This window comes from Cucurbita maxima, unplaced genomic scaffold (assembly GCF_002738345.1).
Source record: "Cucurbita maxima cultivar Rimu unplaced genomic scaffold, Cmax_1.0 Cma_Scf00028, whole genome shotgun sequence".
NCBI lineage: Eukaryota > Viridiplantae > Streptophyta > Magnoliopsida > Cucurbitales > Cucurbitaceae > Cucurbita > Cucurbita maxima.
Window position 1 is genome coordinate 2,604,338 of NW_019272044.1, and position 23,054 is coordinate 2,627,391.

Genomic DNA, 23,054 nt, shown 5'->3' on the forward strand with positions numbered 1-23,054 from the left:
ATATATATATATATATATATATATATATATATATATTAAGAATATTGGTAGAAGATTATTAAAAAAAAAAAAAATCAAAAGAAATATATATTTAAATTAATATTATTTTTAATTAGTTAAAATAATTTTTTTATTTACTTTTATATCAATGCGAAACACATAAATAATTAAAAATAAATTTTTTTGTAAAAATATCTTACGAAAATCCTATATATATATATATATATATATTTGAAATATATAAAATTTCCCTGTAATATCCATCGCCTTATCCACATTCTTCGCCCTCGAAGTCGAAACAATGGCGACGCTCGAATCTGCAATTCCAATTATCTCTCAATACATTGCTTCTTCTTCTTCCTCTTCTTCTTCTTCTTCCTCGAAATTGTCCTTCCATAAACTTCCCTCCGCCATTAAGCTTCGCATTTCCTTCTCCTCTCCTCTCCTTTCCCTCAATCCCACAACCGCCGTTTCCCCTCTCCCCCTCTTTCTCACAAACCCATGGCGAAATCGCGGCGGCGGCGATCGTTTTTGCTCCGCAGTGCAAGAGGTTAGTTTGGAGGAAGCTTCGGAGGAAAATCAGGATGTGAATCAGAAGAGAAAGCTATACATATTCAATTTGCCTTGGTCTTTCTCTGTCGTCGACATTAAGGAGCAGTTTGGACAATGCGGAACTGTCACTGATGTTGAGGTTCTTCTTCTTTTTCTTTTGTTCATTCTTTTTGTGTGTGTGTGTGTGTGTGTGTGTGTGTGCTGATAATGTCTCTGTATCTGATGAATTTGTGTTGGAATGTGTTTGTACTTGTAGATTATAAAGCAGAAAAATGGAAGGAGCAGGGGATTTGCCTTTGTGACTATGGCTTCACCAGATGAAGCTCAAGCTGCTATTCAGAAATTTGACTCTCAAGTACGTTTTCTTCTACCTATTTCTGCTCGCTTTCTGTTTGGTTATTTGCCCCAATGAATTCTATTCTATTTTTTACTGGTATTCTACCAATAGCTTGTTTGGTTTGGTTCTGAAATTTTACAGTTGTTCCATATTTCAATATGAATTTTGGTATATATAATACTCTTCAGACTTGCTAAACACTTGAAAACTACCTTTGGAATCCTCCATAAGTCCCTTTTTTTTGCTTTTGATATCTGTTAAGTTTCTGGATTGGGTCACAGATTATTATAGGGTGTATCGCCCAAGTCCACAAGTCCACCACTAGCAGATATTATTCTCTTTAATCTTTCTCTTCCGAGTTTTCTCCCGAGGTTTTAAAACGCGCGTACTAGGAAGAGGTTTTCACACCTTTATAAATAATGTTTTGTTCCTCTCTCCAACCAATGTAGTATCTCATAATTTACCCTCCTTTTAGGACCCAGCGTCCTTGCTGGCACACCGCCTCGTATTCATCCCTTCGAGGCTTAGCCTCTTCGCTGACACATCACCCAGTGTCTGGCTTCGATACCATTTGTAACAAGCCCACTGCAAGTAAATATTATCCTCTTTGGGCTTTTCTTTCCGAGTTTCCCCAAAAGGTTTTAGAATGTGTCTGCTAGGGATAAGTTTCCACACCCTGATAAAAAATGTTTCGTTCCTTTCTCCAACCGATGTGGGATCTCACAATCTACTCTCTTCGGGGCCCAGCGTCCTCACTAGCGTCCGATGTCTAGTTTTAATACCATTTGTAACAGCTCAAGCCCACCGCTAGTAGATATTGTCCTCTTTGGACTTTCTCTTTCGAGAGCTTCCCCTCAAGGTTTTTAAAATACGTCTGTTAGGGAGAGGTTTTCACACCCTTATAAACAATGTTTCGTTCCCCTCTCCAACCGATGTGGGATCTCACCGTCCACCCCCTTCAGGGCCCAACGTCTCGTTGGCACTCGTTCCTCTCTCCAATCGACATGGGATCTCACTACCCACCCCCTTTCGGGACCCAACGTCCTCGCTAACACACCGTCTGGTGTCTAGCTTTGATACCATTTGTAACATCCCAAGCCCACTACTAGTCGATATTGTCCTCTTTAGACTTTTCTTTTCTGGCTTCCCTTTAAGGTTTTTAGAACGCATCTGCTAGGGAGATGTTTCTACCCCTTATAAAAAATACTTTGTTCCCTCTCCATCTGATGTGGGATCTCACATACATGGTAGTCATTTTGACTTATATTGGCTCTATACACATAAACACTTCCCTTTCTAACATAGATACCTAGGTTCTGTTCATGGTAAATATTTCATGTTAATATGTTCCATGAAAACATATATATTCTGCAGGAAATATCAGGAAGAGTTATAAAGGTAGAGTTTGCAAAGAGATTGAAGAAGCCTCCTCCTCCAAAACCTCCAGGCCCACCTCCTGGAGAGACTGTGCATAAGCTTTATGTATCCAATCTTGCATGGAAGGCGAGATCCACCAATCTCAGAGAATTCTTTTCTGAAAACTTCAACCCAATTGCAGCCAGGGTTGTCTTCGATAGCCCCTCTGGAAAATCTGCTGGCTATGGCTTTGTTTCTTTTGCTACTCGAGAGGAAGCAGAAACTGCACTTTCTTCATTGGAGGGGAAGGTAATTTACTTGTTCTGATCTTATTGACGGATAAACTTCTGTGTGATTGACCACCCACTCGGAGTGACTTTTCAAATGCTTAAAAACACTTTTTTACGCCCTTCATAAAATTTCAAATAGGCCATGAGTGTTGGTTAATCTTGCAAATTATTCATGTTTGAGTTAACACCCTTAAAAAATGAAAACCTACTAATGCTTACTTTTAAATATCATTCTTTCAATTCCCTCTTCAAATGTCCATATCATTGGTTTGTAATCTATAAAACTTTTTGTTTTTATTTTTTTTTTTGGGCTACCAATGGATTAGCTACCCAAACAAACCAAGATACCCATATTTCTCCGGTATTAATGAAAGAATCTCATTTTGGACTTTGACCTTGTGAGCACCCACTCAAAATAGGGAGGGTGCACTACCATGAGAGAAAGAGCTCTTAACTACTGTACTTCCGGCTACCATTGGATTCTTGGTAGGTAGGATTTTCTAGGCCCCTAGGCTGGGATAGGTTTCTTTCGGTCCATTTTTTGGTAATGATATGTTTATGTAAATAGATAGTTGTAAGACAGATAGTTGTAAGACATTTCAAATATTTGAAACTTGAGGATTGGGAATATGGGAATGTGAGGCAATTTAAAGTACCAGAATTACGATATTGGGTTCAAATCCACTGAAATGGGCCGATGAGCGTTTTAAAATTTGTCAACCTATGTATAGTTTGACTGATTAAAAACATATATCCGTCTATCCATCGACCAAAAAGTCTATGTTTTGGACGTAGAAATGAGTACTAAAAACTTACTAATGATAACATTTTGGCCCCTACTAGCTTTGTACAAGTTCAAATCTCTCCAAACTCTCAACCTAATCAGGTGTAATGTTCCATTTCATTCCTTCCTTACATATTTGAAATGCTTGAGCTTCTCTCTCCTCAGGAGCTGATGGGCAGGCCCCTTCGCCTAAAATTCAGTGAAAGAAGTGTTGTTAAATCAGAAACTCCAAAAGAAGACACTGTTGAAAGCCAACCTGAAGAATCACAGATCCCCTCGGATTCAACATCAGATTGATCGCTCGGTATGCAACTTAGAAACACGATTTTGTTTGAAATTCCAACTACATTTATGATATCTGCTGGTGGAATGATCTGTACATCTTTCTCCTGTTTTTGGTAGCATATTTGTAGTGTCAAAACATTATCTGTCTCCTGAAATTTCTGAATCGATTCTGTTAAGGATATTTAGTAATAAATTATAGTTTACCATATATATTATATTTGATATTTTATTATAAGGCAAATATTAGACATTTGCCTTATTATCATAGGTATCTTTTCATTTATTGTTATTTCCATTTATTACTATTTCCATATCCTTGTAATTTATTTGATTATAAATAAGATAACTTTCACACCATTTAGGTGTGGTGGATTAATCAAACATTCACATGGTATCAGAGCCCTCTCGGTTTAACAACCCCCATCCTTTCTTTTCAATGGCTTTTGAATCCTCTAATCTTCTTCTCCACCACTCCTGCTGGTTTTGACGCCGCAGGGGTAGTCTTCATGGTTGCCGTAGTCGGAGCCGATTGATTACTCTTCGGCTCCACCCTATTGACCTCCAAATCACCTTTCGTCATACTCTGTACATATAACCTCACCTTTTCCAACCAAATCGGTTTTCCCCTTGGCCAATATAGTCTCTCTCATTTTCTTCCCAATCAACCTTCATCCTTCACATAAACTCTAACCTAAACCTATCAACCTTTTGCAGAGATTTACCTTCGGAATCTGGGTGCCGCACTGGCCTATTCGCCAACCAAGTTGCCGCCGCCCTTCCTGCCAAAATTGGCTTCTTCGCCCGATGAGGCGACTCTTCCGACTGCCCTTCTCGCCAAAATTGGCTCCTTCGCCCAATGTGGCGACTCTTCCGGCTTCAACATTGTATTTGTCCCTTGCTCTAGGTTTCCCCTTCTACTTCTTGGGGTTAGAAATATTCTCACCAGAGCCAAGGCAGCATCGTCGCTAAGCGACAATCCCTCTTCATGGGTTAGACATATTCTCGCTGAAGCCAAGGCAGCATCGCCGCTGAGCGGCGATCCCTCTGCAATTTTTGATGGCCAAGAACCGGGTTGTTAGCATCTTCATGAAAAGTGTTTCTCAACCTCTTTGAATTTTTCAGATTCAAGCTTCACGTTCGTTTAAATCCGACGCTTAGCTTGCGGTGGGGTGTTAAGGATATTTAGTAATAAATTATAGTTTACCATATATATTATATTTGATATTTTATTATAAGGCAAATATTAGACATTTGCCTTATTATCATAGGTATCTTTTCATTTATTGTTATTTCCATTTATTACTATTTCCATATCCTTGTAATTTATTTGATTATAAATAAGATAACTTTCACACCATTTAGGTGTGGTGGATTAATCAAACATTCACAGATTCCTTAGAGACTTTTTTGTTTTGTCTCAAAAGAAATCCTCTCTTGGTGTTGCATAATGTTAGGTGTGTTATTTTGATGCTTAAAAGTCACCCTTTTAGCAACTGTTTGATTATATGAAACCCTGAGTTTAAGAAATGTAGCCAGTAACTAGCTGTTTGATGCTTCTTCAAGAATTGAAGTTTCATTACCAGCAATGTAACCAGAACGTGTTAATAGTGTCGAAACCTGTAAAATAATATTTCCAAAGCATCGTAAACTGATGGTGATACGAACGAAGGTCAAAGAATTATCATATTTTGAGAGCTAAGAAGCTACCACTAGCTTTAATCACTTATATTCAAGCACTCATGAGCTCGTCAAAGGAAGTTCTAGAAGATGTTGAAGTCTTTTCCTATATATTGTGCAAAGTTCAGATTCAAGTCGATGAACGCATAGTTGAATTTATGGAACTTAGTTCAATTACTAGATAGCACATTTCATTTTATGCACCATTTTAATTGTAATTTCAACTTTTGTTTATCATTTAAGCTAGTTTATAACACGTGAGTTCAGGTTATATTGTAACTCATTTAAATTATTATATTTCATCATTAACTAGTCATTTTAATATGAAGATTGCAGGTGTATTTAATTATCAAATCTATGCAAAGTGTTCTTTTTCATTATAGACGAATTGAAATAAATAGGGTTTCCTGCGAATTTCTTGCGAGCCTCAATCCTTACAAAAATAAGTGGAGAATTTCACAGAATTGGGATGGAGAAGACATCCCGACCCTACCCCGCCTAATTATAGAGTTAGTAAGGCAATATTATAATAATTCAATACTTAATTCTTACCAATCTTAGACAACTTTTAATTATTCATTTAATTAATAGCACTAAGCTTATTTGTCAACTTATAAACACTAAATAACAACATTATTAAAGTTTGCTAATCAAAACTAAATCATAAGTATTTACATTTAAATTATTGGTTGCCCAAAAAGTACACCAAAAAAAGAAAAAAACATCCATTTTTGTACCAAAAATTCAAAGATTGCATTTTGACCAATGGCAATGGTCACACCCCTAAATCTTTTTTTTTTTCTTTTAATTTTTCAATTTTTCAAATTTTAATTTCAATTCAAATTAGTTGACACAGTTTGACTATTATCGTTGAGCTGTTACTTTAGCTAAATTTCATCGACTATGACCACGGCTCCCCCTCTCGTACAAGCTATGTGCTTCGTGTGTGCTTCGTATTTAGAAGTAAATAGTAATTATTAAATTTATAATTTAACAAACAAATATTAAATTATACAAAATATTTATTAATTTTAAAATATCTTTCGATTATATTCTTTGCAAAGCCACGAGAGCTTATGTTCAAAGTGGACAATATCATACCATTGTAGAAAGTCGTGCTCGTCTAACATGGTATCATACCATTGTAGAGAGTCGTGTTCGTCTAACATGGTATCAGAATCATGCCCTAAACTTAGTCGTGCCAATTGGTAAATCCTCAAATGTCGAACAAAGTACTCCAAAAGAAAAAGGATTCAACCCTCCTCGAAGGCATAGTAAAAGATGACTAAGACGCTAAATGAGTCGAGCCTCGATTAAGAGGAGGCGTACTTTGTTCGAGGGGAGGTGTTGGATGAAGAAAAGTACCACGTCCGCTAATTTAAAGAATGATCATGAGTTTGACTTTTCAAAAAATAATTAATTTGAGGGAAAATATATATTTTAAAATATTTTAGGAATAAAAAATGTAATTAAAATTAAAAGAATGGGTAGGTGAGAATAGATTTAAAGCTCCATGTACTTGAGTCGGTTATTTTATCATTGCCCTTGCATCATCCTCTTCCCCTAGCCCTAGTTGAAGCTATATATACCTACCTCGGCTCGTTTGCTTCACAGCTTCCATTTTCTTCTGTTTCAAAGCTTCATTCTTCGTGTTGTTTTCGTTTTCTTTGAAGAATCCTTAGAAGAAGAACTAAACCCTAGATTTCCGAGAATTTTGAGAGCTTTCTTGGGTTTGAATTTGACTGTGTTCTGTTCTGTTGAATCTAAATCTTTCTCTGCGAGTTCTTCTTTCTTGTTTTGATGAGCGTCGTGGTCTTTGGTTCCAGTTCTTAGTGTTCTTTTTTGTTGAGTATCAATGGCGGAACGCAGGTTTTGTATAGGCTATGCTTTGGCTCCCAAGAAACGACAGAGCTTCATCCAAGACTCGTTAGTGAATCTCTCGGCGTCTAGAGGAGTTGATCTTGTTCGAATTGACACTGAACGGCCACTTCTTGATCAAGGTCCATTTGATTGCATTCTCCACAAGTTTTATGGCGTGGATTGGAGGAAGCAACTGGTGGAGTTTAGACTTAAGAATCCTAATGCCTTCATTTTGGACTCGCCGGATTCGATTGAGAGACTTCATAACCGGATTTCGATGCTTCAGGTTGTCTCCGAGTTGAAGATTGATAATCCGGATGAAACGTTTGGGATCCCTAAGCAGATTGTGATTTACGACAAGGAGACTTTGTTTGATCGGCAGGCTTGGGAGGGTTTGAAGTTCCCTGTCATTGCCAAGCCGTTGGTTGCTGATGGAAGCGCCAAATCTCACAAAATGGCGCTCGTATTCAACCATGATTGTTTGAACAAGCTCAAACCTCCAATTGTCTTGCAGGAGTTCGTGAATCACGGGGGCATTATCTTTAAGGTTTACGTTGTTGGACAGTATGTGAAATGTGTGAAGCGAAAATCTCTCCCTGACGAGCCAGAAGTGAAGTTGGGAAATGTAGAGGGATTGTTATCATTTTCGCAGGTCTCGAATATGACTCCTCGTGAGAAAATTGACGATAAGTACTACAAGATGATGCAGCTTGATGATACAGAGATGCCACCGTTGAGTTTCCTCACCGACATCGCCGGAGGGTTGCGGCGCTCCATGAACTTGAATCTTTTTAACTTCGACGTGATTCGAGACTCGAACATTGGGAATCGGTACCTTATAATTGACATTAACTATTTCCCTGGGTATGCCAAAATGCCGGGTTATGAAGAGATCTTGACGGATTTTTTCTGTGATTTAGCGCAGAAGAAAGAGGCAATGAACAGTCCTAACAAGAAGGATATTGAGGACAAGATTGGTTCCGATCGGCGTGGCCCGATGCAGAGTGTTGATCAAGAAATAACCAAGATTTCCATTGATGAGGATGTTGGAGGTCAATCAGTTGACAGTGGAAAGAAAGAATCCCCTGTTCAAGATTGACCATTATTTTGGAAACCCTTCATTCTCAAGCCTGTTTGTGATCTGAAGTCAGCTTGAATTTGCTCCATTCTGGACTGAAGTGAGTTGTTCTACACATTCCTCTAGATAGCCATTGATACTGAAATGAAAAAGGGATATTTTCCTGTTTTTCAATTAGTCTTTTAACTGCATGACTAGATTTCATTTGTGTCCAGTGTTATCATGTATATTCCATCCTAACGTTACCACTGGAGATAGTTCTGAAATACCCGACTACTGATGAGATATATGGAGGTCAAATTGTATCTTGAGGCTTAAGCTTTTTCTCGTTCTAGGATGTCTCTAGCTCATGGATCTTGAATCTTTTAGTGAATTCAATTACTGATTTTTTTGCCCCCCAGACAACTTCTAGTATCATTTTATCTTCTTTGTGTTTGGTAGTGTTGTAATGAGAATGCACTGGTGTTATAGACAAATAAGACATCCTTCCAAACTAATTGTAGAACTTGCTTGTGTTCTGAATCCATGAAACTTCTTTAAGATCTGCCAAGGGAATGAAGTAAGAATAATAGTTGTAGCTCGTTTCGATTTCGTTTATGATATACAGAACGGTTGAATATGGTTTTTAGAGAAATTGATTCATAGGTCCTGAATCTGATTTTGTATGAAGCTTAGAAATTATGATAATCTTGTGTGTAAATGTGAGAACCCACCTCGGGTGGATAGGGAAGTGAAGCATTCTTTATAAGTTTGTGAAAACCTCTCCCTCCTTGGTAGATGCGTTTTAAAACCCTTTAATTTGAGAGGGGTACGAAGCATTCTTTATCACGATGGGGAAACCTTTCTCTAGTAGACATGTTTTAAAATTGTCGGTTTGAGAGGGAAACAAATCATTTTTTATAATAGTGTAGAAACTTCTACCTAGTAGAGGTATTTTAAAACTGTGAGGCTGATGGTGATATGTAAAGGCCCAAAACTGACAATATCTACTAGTTAGTGGTGGGCTTGAGCAATTACCTTGTCTTTTCTTCCCTTTGCTTGTGATTCCTTTCTCCAAATAGGTTCTTTTCGATTAGAATTTTGGTTTAGAACGTGAAATAGATAGACAGAATGGATCTAATATATATATAGTGCAAATCATTTCTCAAGTATTAGCCTTCTGTACTCTTGATTTAGTTCTCTCTTGTGGCTTTGTGGAAGTACCTGGATGTTCCCTTCGATGGACGATTCTTGAGGACTACATATGTGAAATGAAAAGCTTGGCTGTGTTCTTATTTATTATATTACCACACACAAGCACAGGTTATATTGTTAACAATTGTGTGAGAACTGGTTGGGGATATATAGGCATTTTGTTCATTCCATTGATTATCCTCTTTGCATATTGTTTCCAATCACACCCAAAACATTTAGAATAAGAATATATGCATCATCCAAATGTTCCGATATTCAACTACATGATTATACTCGATATGCAATATGAAATTCCGATACATAGGCCTGATCCCTATGTGTTAAGAGGGAAGACCTACTTCTAGTCTAAGAGTTAGCAGCTACTTGTTCGAGTAGCACGAGAATGAACTGTTGGAGAGAATTACGGGCCTTTCTTGTTCTTAATTTACTAACTTCCCTCATCTTCTCAATCGGTATCTTGGTTCATTCGTCTCTCCCTTAGGCTAATATTCTTTGGGCGTCATCGAAAAGTTTGTTTGGAAGGAGAAAAATCATTATTCCTTTATTTCTACTTTTTTGGGCAACTTTCAGCTTTATTAAGTTCAAATTTACTTTTTCCTCTGACTTACAACACAGGTAAAAATTAGATAACCACAAGACATCGACTATATACTTTAATAATAGAATATCACTCTATAAATATAATAATATTAATAGCAAACACTAGTTCAATAATAAGATAATGAATAAGTAAATTGTTTTTTTGGGGAGTTATAAATGACCTAATCTGCCTGGAACTATAGCAACAAAACAAGTCTGCAAGTCGAACAACCCGACTCGCTAAGAGCAAAGGAATTCCTAAACAACCTTACAATCATAGATCTTCTAATTATTATATATATATATATTATATTGTGGATCATAAATTGATTAATCTTCGATGGGTCTTTTAATTTATGGATATATCGATAGATATTTTCATCTTGCCCAAACACCATAGAGTTATAACAAACAATAAAACATGTTGAACTTACTAAGCAGGTTGAACTTATGACAATTTTTTCACTGTATGTTACATATCAAAACTGTGCATATGGACCAATTCAAACATGATTTCAGAAACTTGAAATTTTTATGCATATGATGATCAACTCAGTCATGATTTGAGCAGTAAGAATCAGAAATGTATACTAATCTGTATGGAATTTCGTTGTGAACTACATGAGACAACCGACGTAGCGAGCGCGGGGATATATCCTCTGTAGTTGTGGCCATTGCACAAAGAACTGATCAGCCATGTATAACTTATATAAAATCAAGCCACTTAGTGATAATCTCTTCACTCTTGCAATGCTTTCCACATAAAAAATGGAAGACCACCTAATCCCCATAACCTGCATATTCAGATTCTACCCACTGTTATCCTCTAAAACCATATGATCTTGGAATTGAGAAAAATGCAAAAGAATACAGAGTTCAATGCAGTATTGAACCTTGAATATGAATGCAATTACGCATAGAGGGATGCAGGTACCAGGGCCATTGCAGAGAATCTGCAACAAAACAAAACTGGTTCAAACAAAAACAGGTTCATTAAAGCAAAAGAGGTCATATAATTTGCAGATTGACAGAGAAAAAACATACCACTTGAGGTCTAAGTTTAAGCATTAGCCAGAGTGCGTGCAATGTGGCAATCAAAGTTGTCCAAACAGAAGTGAAATATGATTGTCCTACTTCCCTACTTCTGTAGATCTGCATAAACTGTGCAATCCTGTCTACCTCAGCCCCGGTCTGCAATAAGAAGCGCCGATTCACGAACAAATTTAATACGAAAACTCGCAAAATTATATCAGAGGTTCAAATTTCTATACTTCACATTTGTTTGTACTAAAAAATGAAGCGAACACCGTTTTAAACATATTATTGTTGATGTTGACATCCATAATACTCAGGTAATAGACTCTTCAAAGTTTTTGTTTGAAAACAATAAACAATGTATTAAGAAAAAAATTATGCCAGAAGATCATTGAATTGAAAGAAAAAGCAACAGAAATTTCTGAAGATAGCAGAACAACTCTAAGTTCCGGGGTTGTTTCCTGGATGCTGAGAATAAGGGGAGATAGTAACTTACTATCTGAAGAAAACTAACAAGCTCAAGCTCGAATGATCAACCTACTATTGATCGACAAAGCTCCAAGACAATCCATTGCTAATTTTCTAAAAGAGTTTCACATTTTGTACTGTTTTCCCAAACCACGTGGTACGTACGATGCATGCCACACGTGAGATTCTGATCGTCTTCCTCCTAGTGTTGTTGTCCGTAGTGGGAAGGAAAGTTTTAGGAACAGAGAAGGTCAAACTCTGGGCGGGCTGCTAGGTTTCATCTATGCTATGGTTTCATAAAATTGAACATTTTTTCTTCAACCGGTGTAAAGGAGTTCCTAGCACGAGGGAATGGGCTTTCATTCCAGGAACTATGCACTCAGCTCCTCTCTTGAAGATGCGTACGACAAAAAATAAATAGACTCACCAAGCATAAATGAAAATCCTTCCCCCGACTGTTGACGACCGTAGACCTCGGGAAGAGCACTTCACTTTAAGGCGTGCCCAAGCATTATTAGGGTGGCCAAATTTCTGTTCACAAGTTTGAATGGACTCAATTGGGCCTCTGTTGCTCGAGGTCAAATTAAACTTGGATCGTGGGCATAACCAATTCAGATACAGGGGCTTACGTTGAAGCAACTTTCAATGTGGCCCTTTAATGTATTTAGAGTTCCATTCCTTCTTAGGAACTTAAAAGCGTTGGGACAACAAATTAGCTCAGGCTTTCATGGTTCATCCACCTTACTTTGTAGTTGAGCCGGTTGAATTGGATTCATTTTATGAGAAGCTTTGTTTGGAAGTGCAGAATTTGGGCTAATCAACGCGATGTTGAATATTCTAAAGTGATAGTTGGACTCTCATCTGGTAACATCTTTCTGAATTCTACAGCCAGTGTTATCACAAGTTTCCAGCAAACCACACATTTCCATCTAATTTCCAAGGGTTTCCCTTTGACTCAGAACCACACTATTTTATATGCTTGAGGTTGAGGATCCATTTTCAAGATCAATTTAGTTACCATCTCTTTGGCCGCCACACTACTTCAACTATCAATTCATACAAACTTTTTCATGAGTTACTCCTCTTTTCCGTTGAACGACTCGTTGGAGGTGAGAAGGGCCTTTACTATTCCGTCCCACACAATGTACTACTATCGGCCCTACTAGACAACATCTACCTACAGAAGCTCGATCAGGAGATAGAGAGGATCCGACAAAAGTACAAAATTTCGATTGTTCAGAGAATCATATTGGTTCGATTAAGGACAGGTCGTATTGATGACCAATCAAACTCTAGAGATGAAGCAAGCTACAAAGCCTTAATTGTGGGGAGGGGAAAGGGCTTCCAATGCAAAGAAGCCTTTCATTCCCTCATTTCGCCGTGGCACACCCCACACACACCACCCGGCTCAGGAGGGACCAGAAAACGCCTTCCAATGTCCACGATAATGTTCTAAAAAAAATACATCTTGTTTGAAAATCTCGTAATCATCTCTCTTCATCCTCTTGGAACTATTTTGAGACTTCTTCAAATCACCAAAGCTTCCCCTTCATAAGCATTGTTTTTTCATTAACTTCGTCATCTTCTTGATTCTTTTCTTTTTCATTTTTTTCACTGCATCTTTGATAATAGTTAGTGATCACAACTTTTTGATTGGGGCATTCAAAGATGACGTGATCATACCATTGACACTTGTGGCACTTTCAAGTGTGTGTACAGCCAAATGATGAATGTTTGCAGCCCAAGTCAAAATTCTAATGTGCCAACAACAATCAAACGTCCAATGGAGTCTGCAGAAATATCATCCTATAGTTTCATGTTCTCTATTCAATATACAACAGCAAGTTTATGGCCAGCTCACCATTTTTTTATCTACACTAGCCATTTCTTTAATGATCATTAACTTTTACCATTTAGCCATTTTTTTGGCATTCAAAAAAATCTTAAACTATGATTGATGGCAATAAAGATGATTCTTATCAACATTATCGGCTCTGTTTATTTGTTAACACCAGTGAGATTTTGCCAAATATAGTGACGGTTTGGTGGTCCTTAGTCAAATTTTGTTCTGATGTGATCCTTCGTAGGCCATTTCTACTTGGTGCTTCATAGGCAAGTGTGGTTGTGGTTTGATAGTTTTAAGCCATTGGTGGTGGGTGGGTGTGAGATCTTGGAGAGGGAAACAAATCATTCTTTATAAGGATACGGAAACTTTTCCCTTGTAGAAGCGTTTTAAAACCTTAAGAGGAAGCCCAAAGAGGACAATATTTGTAGCGGTGGGCTTGATCTGTAACAAATAGTATTAGAGTCAGACATCAGACGGTGTGTCAGCGAGGACACTGGGCCCCAAAAAGGGTGTATTGTGAGATCCTACATTGATTAGAGAGAGGAACGAGTGCCAACGAGAACGCTGGGCCCCAACGGTGGGTGGATTGTGAGATCTTGGAGAGGGGAACAAAGCATTCTTTATAAGGGTGTGGAAACCCCTCCCTAACAAATGTGTTTTAAAACCTTGAGAGGAAGCCAGAAGGGAAAACCCAAAAAGGACAATATTTGCTAGCGGTATGAATGGAATTTTAAAAGTCTTTATCCGATGCTCGGAGGGTTGTTCTATTATCCGATGCTTGGAGGGTTGTTCTATTATCCGATACTTGGAGGGTTGTTCCATCCTTAGGGTCATAGGCTATATGGTTCAACTGCATTGCTCAAATTTTAAGGATCATTTTAGCCGGCATAAACGCGAACCCAGTTTCAGCCTCAGTCCAAGTTCCACAACTCAAAGAACGCATAGATCAATATCCCTACAGCCCCACCCAATAGAGTTTCTAGTTTATCAATAGATTGGCAATTGAAAAACTCTGCCCATACAATCCTCTCTCTCGCTTCCTGTCTCAGACAAGAGAAGTTTAAAGACCTTGAAATCATACCTTATCAGCCAGTTGGTTTTCATACGTACGAGCCTTTTGAAGACTCATGTTATCCGTTGCAGCAGCAATGTAGAATCTTGGAGCAAACAAGTCCTTCTGCAGCACAGACAACACATTGAGCATCTCCGCCGTGTGGCCCCCTACATATCCATCCAACAATCAGTGCGATTACATGATTAAATCTACAAGTCAATGAAATTGATGGCTGTCTCACCTGAGCCTAAAACAATGAGGGTACTAACAGGTTCCACTCTTTTGTTTCGAACGGGTCTACCACTCCAATATATGACGTAAAGAACACGACTCAAAATCAAGCTGATACTGAGAATTACGGCAGCAATAGTAATACTAGAATCCATCATAAAGAGAAGCAAACACAAAAATCCTACAAAAAAGAGAGAAAAAGAAACGATAATCAATAAAATAGAAGCGAGATTGAAAGAGGTTGGGCTGCCTCAGTTTACATCACAACATCATGATTCTCACATGCGAGTTACTCATATACAACATACACAGAAAACAAGTAGCACAAGTAACATACTCAAACTTATGAATCTTAAACATATCATGCACCATGCTCATGTCATGCTCACCCATCTATAACTCAAGTCCTCTCAAAACACAACCGACTTCTCACAACTCTTTCTAGCTCTTCGAGTCGCATCAAGCTCTGAACATTTTTACCAGAGCCTCGACACTTCTCTACAAAACTCAGTGTTCGAACCTTGATCATTTTTACCTAAGGCCCCAAACTATGCATCGACCCTTGACCATTTTTACCCAAGGCACACTAATGACTTAGCAACGTATTGACTCTTTTCGAAGTACCCCAATACTTACTTCTATAGACTCATCATACCAACCCTTAACCATTTTTTTCCCCAACAATTCGATGCTCCTTTAGCAAGGTAACATATCACCTTTGACCATTTTTACTCAAGATGCACTAATATTCACCTTCCTTTCCTTTCTAGTCACCTAACTCTTTGCACTAATTAGGCTAACAATCTATATCATGAATTTTAGATATGCATTTATTCCAATAACCACATGAACATACTCCTAACACAAACATGACCTTCCTCCACACCTTCCTATAGAAAGCCCCTCAATAAGCAGATTCAACAAGTGAGAACTCCTTATTGAAAGCACTCCTAGAGTTATCAGAAAAGTTCCTAGACAATAAAGATGATTTCCAAAGCTAGCCTCTAGACTAGAATACTCAAAACAACCAAAGGATGACTAAGAGAGGATTACCAACTAATCTAATCCAAACACCTTAAACGCTTAATGTAGGTCCTAATTCACAGCACTAGGAACAAATTCGAAAGTGTCTTGAACGAATTGTTGCATTGATTCTTACCGAAAAGGCTTGTGTATTCAGATCTGAGTACCCAATCTGAGATCACTCGAGGTTGCGAATATAAAGCAGAACGGGTTCGTTTGTGAGTGGCTGTCCACTGCCGCAAGGAGGTATTTGCGTTGAAAATCTGTCGTCGCGGATGCAGGTTGTGGGGTCGAGAGAATTGCACGAGCACTTCTTGACTAGATCCGCCGGAATAGCGTCGTTGTCACGCCTCTGGTTCGTGGGTGAGCCGCACGCCGTCCAGCAAGGATTCCGACGTGGGTGATCGCGCACCGCTTTTCTCTGTCTGGAAGTGAGCGTTGATCGTTGTTCAGATAATGTCGCCGGTCGGAGCTGCTGCAAGTCGCCGGGGAAACTGCAGGGGTGGGAGCTGAACGTGAGAGGGAGAGGGAGGAAGAACGACGGAGGGAAACGGTTTTTCTTTTTTTCTAATTTTCCCTTTTTTAATTATGATCTCATTAATAAACATAAATTAATTAAATAAAAATGAACCATTTTTTCCAAAATTAATTTAAAATCTATAAACCTTTTAAGTTTTTCAATTTTGAATTAAAAAATAATTTTTAAAGAGAATTAAAAATCAAATTAATTTCTCAAAAGAAACCTTCCAAATTAAAATTTAATTTATTTAAATCTAATTTTCATTTATAATATTTTTTTACCAGAGAGATATAATTAATTTTTTTTTTATGATAATTGATATCTTATCTCCTAAAATATGTTTGATTAACGAAAGATCTGCGATCTTGTGGATTGGGCAGAGTCTAGAAATATTTTAGACTCAACCTCGAGTAGGATAGCTCAAACTAAGTTAAACCACAAAAAAATGGATCGGGTTGGTTCGATTCCATCGGCTATCTTTCTTGTCCTCGAATGAAAAAAAATAAAATATATGTTTATTTTAAACTACTCCGAAACTAAAAGAGAGGAAAGTGATATCACACTTGGGCGAAAGCATGTACACATATAAGAGAGAAGAAAGTTATGTGTAGTGTGGATGAGAACCGTGAAAGCAACCGTGCCCTGAAGCTAAATGAGAAGAAAACCTAAAATCACAAAGATGTTGACTCGAGAGATGACGCAAGAGTCAAACAAAACTCGAAAAATCTTGCTCTTAACTTGGTAAGTCGTATCGATTTTAATCATAAACTTGAAATTTCAACGTCATTGAAATTGGTCTAAAAGTCACCAAGACCACACACGAGGACTTGAAGCCTTCTTACCACTACCTCATCTTAGCTTTATCGACCCCATGCAGTAAGGTCTTGATACTCATACAGCCGAAGACCTAACAAATTCTTGAAATAACAAACAACGATCAAAGAGATGTCAGCACTAGGGGTGAGTCGTTGACCAAAATCATTGACCACAAAGGAACCCCGATTACGAACCACCCGACCCGTAACCACCCTATGAAATCATATAAGATATTAAATAGTATTAATAATTGTTTAATACTTTTAATTAATTATAGATATGTTTTACCACTTTAGAAGAAATTGATAAAATGCATTAAAAATTCCAATCATTAGCACAGTCAAAACTACATAGTTTTCTCCGAACTCAAATGGTCATATGGACAGAAGAATTGCACCAATAGAACATCAAACAGCAATAACAGAGACTTTTTTCACAGAGCTAACTTCATATACACAACAATAACAACAGCCCTTTCAGGTTATTTACTCTCTGAAATTACCACTCTGTAAGGCGTCGTTGTCGTTGTCGTCGTCGTCATCTGCGGAGCAGCTCTAGCGGCATGCTCAGACGCATGGGTGAGACCTTGTAACATTCTCAAGATTTCGTGTGTGTCTTCTAAGTAGTACTTGGCCTTGCTCGGTTTCTGGCCAACGGTGCAACCGAACACTTCGGCACCGGGAGGAAGGGTGGCTTTTGCACTTCTTATCACCTCGAACATATCCTCGTCCGACCTGTCGTCTCCGATGCATAGAACGAAATCGGGAAGCATTCCTTTCTCCTTCATTGTTTGCAAGAGATGTTCTGCTACAATGCCCTTGTTTACACCCTGCCATGTCATTACAAAGACCAGATAAGAACATCATGCCTTAGAAGCAGAATACTACACCCTCAAAACGACCCCTTCTCATAGCTCATCGATTTTTGTGTAATCGAAAGCAAATTCGTCGACATTTCAACACTAGGATCAATCTCAAAGAAGATCGATTTATTGATGAGCGGAAAGAAACATTTCCAAGTTATGACTTGATTGGTTTGAAATTCCCTTTTAACTTTTCGTCGTTTCATGTCTTGATAAACAAGAAAATTCAGGTGCCACCATGGACCCGATACACAACGTGATTACGAGATTTAAGATTGTTAATGTAACAGTTCAAGCCCACTGCTAGCTGATATTGTCTTTTTTGGGCTTTCCCTTCTGAGCTTCCCCTCAAGATTTTAAAACGCGTCTACTAAGGAGAGATTTCCACACCCTTAATAAGGAATGTTTTGTTCCCCTCTCCAACCGACGTGGGATCTCGCAATCCACCCACTTGGAGGCCCGGCATCCTCAGTGGTACACCACCCGGTGTATGGCTCTGATACCATTTGTAACAGCTCAAGCCCACCACTAGCAGATATTCTCTTTGGGCTTTCTCTCACGGTTTTAAAATGCGTCTACTAGAGAGAGGTTTTCACACCCTTATAAGGAGTGCTTCGTTCCCCTCTCCAACCGATGTGGGATCTCACAATTTATCCCCCTTGGGGGCCCAACGTCCTCGTTGGCACACCGCCCAGTATCTGGCTCTGATATCATTTGTAATAGCACAAGCCCACCGCTAGCAAATATTGTCATCTTTAGGCTTTCCCTCAAAGTTTTAAAATACTATGAGAGTTTTCCACACCCTTAGAAAGAATGTTGCGTTTCCCTCTCCAACAATGGGGATCTCACAGTTAACCTCTTTCACCGGTCTTATGCCTACCTCCAGTTTGGAGGTACAGGGACTAAAGTTGAACTTTAAAGAGTAATAAGACTAACCTGAGGTTTGACTTCTACAATGTGTTGCCCACTCTTGACAGAAACTGGCTCATTGGCAAGAACACTTTCCAGGTGATCTAAAAGTTCCTTGGCCTGGCACGACCCGAAATCAGGATCCGCGTAAAGGTAGTTCCAAACGAGCGCACTCTCTTTAGTTTCGATTGTAGAGCCATCGGTTGTCTCGGTATACAATTGCATAACGGGTTCTGCAATCTGTTTCCAGTCAAAATCGGTCACACCTACACACGTCTCCCAATCTGCTGTATGATTTGGCCTGAAAGAAATGCAATCAAAGTCACAATACCTGGTAAGATTAGAGATGAATAGATGAACCGAAATTGCAAAAAGGAAACATCGATTAACCCGACACTCTTACAACTAATTCAATGATAGATTTACGACCAAGGAAGTGTCTCACTTTACACCCTTCCCATTTTGGTGCAATATTATAAGGGGCTGTGAGATCTCACGTCGGTTGGAGAGGGAAACGAATAAGCATTCTTTATAAGAATGTGGAAATTTCTCCCTGACAGACGCGTTTTAAAACCTTGAAGGGAAGTCCGGAAGGGAAAGCCTAAGGAGGACAATATCTGCAAGCGGTGGGTTTGGGCTGTTACAAATGGTATCATTAGAGCCAGACACCAGGCGATGTGCTAGTGAGGAGTTTGAGTCCCGAAAGGGGGGCAGACACGAGGCGGTGTACCAACAAGGAAGCTAGACCCCGAAGGGGGTGGATTGGGGGATGTCACATCGATTGGAAAGGGAAACGAAGCATTTTTTATAAGGGTGTGGAAATCTCTCCTAACAGACGCGTTTTAAAATCTCGAGGGGAAGCTCGGAAGAGAAAGCCCAAAGAGAACAATATTTGCTAGCAGTGGCTTAAGCTCTTACCTGCCGAACTAGGAAGAAATAAGGATTGTAATGTGCAACATACCTAAGATAAAAACCATGTTCTGCAGCTAATCCAAGTTTCTCGCACTGTGAAAACCATTTGGTCAGAGTTTTTCGATCCTTTCCGCTAACGAGAAACACGACATTTTTAGGATCTTTACACAGGTTGTTCAGGATTCCAAGGGCTTCTGAAGTTGGATTCATACTAATCGATCCCGGAAGCATCATGATACCATCATAATCTAACAAAATTGCTCGGTGACAGGTTCGTTTATACACCGAAACGATATGATCAACCGAAAGCTTCCTGAAATTTGGATCCAGGGCAATAACTCGAAATCCTAAACCGAAACCTATGCCCCAGCACCTCCTCATTGAATGGTCTCTGCAAGCCCTGCCCAAATCCTGCAAAAAGCTTCGTGCCCAATACGCAACATCGTGCGTACTAACATACCTATAGTGCTTTTCATGTCGCAGTTGCTTTTCGGCCTCCGGGATTACCAGGGCAGAGTCCATCGCTTCGGTGACAGCTTCAATATTCCAAGGATTAACACGAATAGCACCACTAAGTGATGGTGAACACCCAATAAACTCAGACAACACGAGCATGCTTTTCTTTGGAGTTGAAGGATTTAGCCCGAGAACATTGTCGAGTTCTTCGTTGCCTTGTCGACATATAATATACTCGTAAGGTATAAGATTCATCCCGTCTCTCACTGCTGTAACAAGGCAGCATTCAGCAATTGCATAATAAGCGTTTCGCTCGTAAAACTGCAAGGGAGTGTTGATCAAAACCACAGGCTCATATCCTGGCCTTCTGAATGTTGCATTAATTCTATCCACTGTTGCAGTAGTTTCAGCCATAACCTCCTGTACATCTTTCCCTCTGCCTCGTGCAGGGTTCGCAATCTGTACCAACACAGCTTTACCCCATCTCTCGGGATGTTGTCGGAGCAATTGTTCGAACGCCAAAAGTTTCAGGCTGATCCCTTTAAATATGTCCATATCATCGACCCCGAGCAAAACAGTTTGACCCTTGAACCGCTCTTGCAATTCAGCAACTTTGGATACTGTCTCAGGCAGATTCAATACATTTTGTAGCTGACCGATATGAATACCGACAGGAAGAATCTTAATACTCACCATACGACCGTAGTATTCAAGCCCAATGTAGCCTCGCTTAGATTGATAAGAGAGACCGAGCATTCTGCTACAGCAAGATAAGAAGTGCCTAGCATAATCAAACGTGTGGAAGCCAATAAGATCAGAGTTCAATAGTGCTCGAAGAAGTTCATCTCTTACGGGAAGGGTTCGGTAAATCTCGGACGAAGGAAATGGACTATGTAGGAAGAATCCGAGCTTTGCCCTGTTAAACCTCTTCCTCAAAAATGTTGGCAAAACCATCAAATGGTAATCATGAACCCAAACGAAGTCATCATCAGGACTAATCACTTCCATAACTTTATCTGCAAATATCTTATTCACTGAAAGATACGCTTGCCAAAGCGACCTATCGAATCGACCACCAAGGTCCGGTGACAAGGGAAGCATATAGTGAAACAATGGCCATAAATGTTGCTTGCAGAATCCATGATAAAATTTACTAAAAAGCTCGGGAGGAAGGAACGTCGGGACACACTTGAATCGATCCAAGAGTGTTTGTGCAACATCATCTTGCTCTCTTGGATCAACCTCTTCTCTAAGACAACCAATATAAATCACTTCCACATCTTCTCCAAGTCCATCTTTAAGCTGTAAAAGAAGTGAATCTTCATCCATACTAAACTCCCATTCTCCATTATCGTCTCGATTTGCTCGTATCGGGAGTTGATTCCCAACAATGATCATACGGTCTTGCGATACCGACGAAAGGGCATCCGAGCCAGTGCTGTTGCAGCTATCATCGTCAAGTTCAGACAAGACTCCAGCCACAGTAGCCACTCTAGGAAGCCTCTTCTTCTCTCGGCCAAGGCCAAAAGTAGGAGAACAACCACCAGAAGCAAGCTCTAACAAGTTAGAATAAGACCTCGAAACCATTATAAACAGCAACAGCACCAAAAAAAAACAGATCAAGCTGCTTCAAACCTACACGACAAGCCGACTCAAAATAAGGCAACAGATTCAATCAACCACATCCATCAAAGATCTAATCCAACAAAACATATATATTTCAGACAAAACATCAAAAAACCAAATCCCAGACATGATAAATGATTTTGAACTAAATTTGGAAGCACCCATCAATGATTATTATTACCTCCAACCTAAAATCTGCAAATGGGTCGTTGTATTTATGCATAGAAATTGATCGAAGAGGCAAAAAAAACTTCAAAATAGAACAGAATGAATAGAAATGAAGGAAAAAACGACCCAGATGGTTGAAATTACAGAGAAAACCCACCATTGAAAGGGGGAGATTCCTTCGATCTTCAACAATGGGGTTGAAGAACTTTTTATTTTTCCTGCTTTCTTTGCACTTTTCAGAGCTCAACAATGGAAGATCTACACTGAAATTGTTTGCCCTTTTTTTGTTCGTGCTGCCATGGACAGTGAAGGATGGGACTGGGTACAAAGAATTTGATTCCACTTGAGGAGAGAGTGAGAGATTCGTATTGCTTACGCTTACACGCGAGTGTAAGAGAGAGTAGAAATTATACACTTGGAAACAGCTTCCACGTTGCACTAAAATTTAACTCTTTTCAACGGCTTCAATTTGTTATTCTATTTTTTTATTAAATTAATAAAAATACTAAATACCTTTAAATTTTTAAAAATTTAATATTCTTAGTTTTGAATTAAAAATATTAATATTCTTAAAATACTTTTAATTTTTTTAAGTAAAGATTAAAAGGGTTGATGCTATTTTTTTTTAATAGATATTTTTTTTATTACTTACTTTTTAAAATTTAAGAGTATTTTTTAGATTTTTTAAAAAGTTTAGGAGTATTTTTATTATTTTAGCTTGGTATTTTAAATTTTTTTATTTTCAAAAATTAAATTTTATAATTTTTTATGTTTTAGTTTTAAAAAATTACTTTTCAAATAATTATGATTTTGTTTTTAAAATTCAATTAAAATTTCAAATTTTTGTTCAAAGAAAGTGAAAGCCAAAATTAAGAATTGTGGAAAAATTAAAAATAAAATAAAAATAAAGGAGTAAAAAATGAGTTAAATCATAAACTAACCCTAATAACTAGTGTTTTTAAATTTTTATTTTATGTCTAAAATATTTATTCGTAAAACTATTTTATAAAATTTAATGATCTAAAAAAATCTAATAAAATCTTTCGAAAGTCAAATGACACTATTCGACCATTAATTAGACGGTATAATATTAAAAAAATTAAATATTTAACAATTATTTAGAGAATAGAATATTT

General features: G+C 38.3%; 4 protein-coding genes across 4 annotated transcripts; 2 read left to right on the plus strand and 2 right to left on the minus strand.

The window, feature by feature from the left end:
* The first annotated feature begins 256 nt into the window (after nt 1-256).
* Nucleotides 257-3,771, plus strand: LOC111500156 (29 kDa ribonucleoprotein A, chloroplastic). The gene is made up of 4 exons (XM_023151814.1): nt 257-691; nt 809-907; nt 2,264-2,554; nt 3,485-3,771. Exons 1-4 carry the CDS (start codon nt 302-304, stop codon nt 3,614-3,616), a joined length of 912 nt encoding a protein of 303 aa, XP_023007582.1. The 5' UTR covers nt 257-301; the 3' UTR covers nt 3,617-3,771.
* A 3,075-nt stretch (nt 3,772-6,846) lies between these two features.
* On the plus strand, nt 6,847-8,742 carry LOC111500155 (inositol-tetrakisphosphate 1-kinase 1-like). The gene has a single exon (XM_023151813.1). The coding sequence runs from the start codon at nt 7,137-7,139 to the stop codon at nt 8,238-8,240; it is 1,104 nt and encodes a 367-aa protein (XP_023007581.1). The 5' UTR covers nt 6,847-7,136; the 3' UTR covers nt 8,241-8,742.
* Nucleotides 8,743-10,533: 1,791 nt separating this feature from the next.
* On the minus strand, nt 10,534-16,218 carry LOC111500157 (UDP-N-acetylglucosamine transferase subunit ALG14-like). The gene is made up of 6 exons (XM_023151815.1): nt 15,786-16,218; nt 14,637-14,807; nt 14,423-14,562; nt 11,037-11,183; nt 10,886-10,945; nt 10,534-10,786 (listed from the first exon to the last, which is right to left on the minus strand). The coding sequence occupies exons 2-6, from the start codon at nt 14,782-14,784 to the stop codon at nt 10,610-10,612; spliced, it is 672 nt and encodes a 223-aa protein (XP_023007583.1). The 5' UTR covers nt 14,785-14,807; nt 15,786-16,218; the 3' UTR covers nt 10,534-10,609.
* A 1,067-nt stretch (nt 16,219-17,285) lies between these two features.
* Nucleotides 17,286-22,305, minus strand: LOC111500154 (alpha,alpha-trehalose-phosphate synthase [UDP-forming] 5-like). Its single transcript, XM_023151812.1, has 4 exons — nt 22,076-22,305; nt 19,718-21,759; nt 18,784-19,057; nt 17,286-17,814 (listed from the first exon to the last, which is right to left on the minus strand). The coding sequence occupies exons 2-4, from the start codon at nt 21,709-21,711 to the stop codon at nt 17,467-17,469; spliced, it is 2,616 nt and encodes an 871-aa protein (XP_023007580.1). The 5' UTR covers nt 21,712-21,759; nt 22,076-22,305; the 3' UTR covers nt 17,286-17,466.
* Nucleotides 22,306-23,054: the final 749 nt, after the last annotated feature.

Coding starts and splice junctions, on each gene's coding strand:
- LOC111500156 (XM_023151814.1), top strand. CDS start 302: ATGGCGACGCTCGAATCTGCAATTCCAATTATCTCTCAATACATTGCT. Junction 692..808: donor GAACTGTCACTGATGTTGAG/GTTCTTCTTCTT, acceptor TTGTACTTGTAG/ATTATAAAGCAGAAAAATGG. Junction 2,555..3,484: donor TTTCTTCATTGGAGGGGAAG/GTAATTTACTTG, acceptor CTCTCTCCTCAG/GAGCTGATGGGCAGGCCCCT.
- LOC111500155 (XM_023151813.1), top strand. CDS start 7,137: ATGGCGGAACGCAGGTTTTGTATAGGCTATGCTTTGGCTCCCAAGAAA.
- LOC111500157 (XM_023151815.1), bottom strand. CDS start 14,784: ATGATGGATTCTAGTATTACTATTGCTGCCGTAATTCTCAGTATCAGC. Junction 14,563..14,636: donor CCTCATTGTTTTAGGCTCAG/GTGAGACAGCCA, acceptor ATGGATATGTAG/GGGGCCACACGGCGGAGATG. Junction 10,946..11,036: donor TTAAACTTAGACCTCAAGTG/GTATGTTTTTTC, acceptor GTTTTGTTGCAG/ATTCTCTGCAATGGCCCTGG.
- LOC111500154 (XM_023151812.1), bottom strand. CDS start 21,711: ATGGTTTCGAGGTCTTATTCTAACTTGTTAGAGCTTGCTTCTGGTGGT. Junction 19,058..19,717: donor GAACATGGTTTTTATCTTAG/GTATGTTGCACA, acceptor CATTTCTTTCAG/GCCAAATCATACAGCAGATT. Junction 17,815..18,783: donor TTGTAGAAGTCAAACCTCAG/GTTAGTCTTATT, acceptor ATGACATGGCAG/GGTGTAAACAAGGGCATTGT.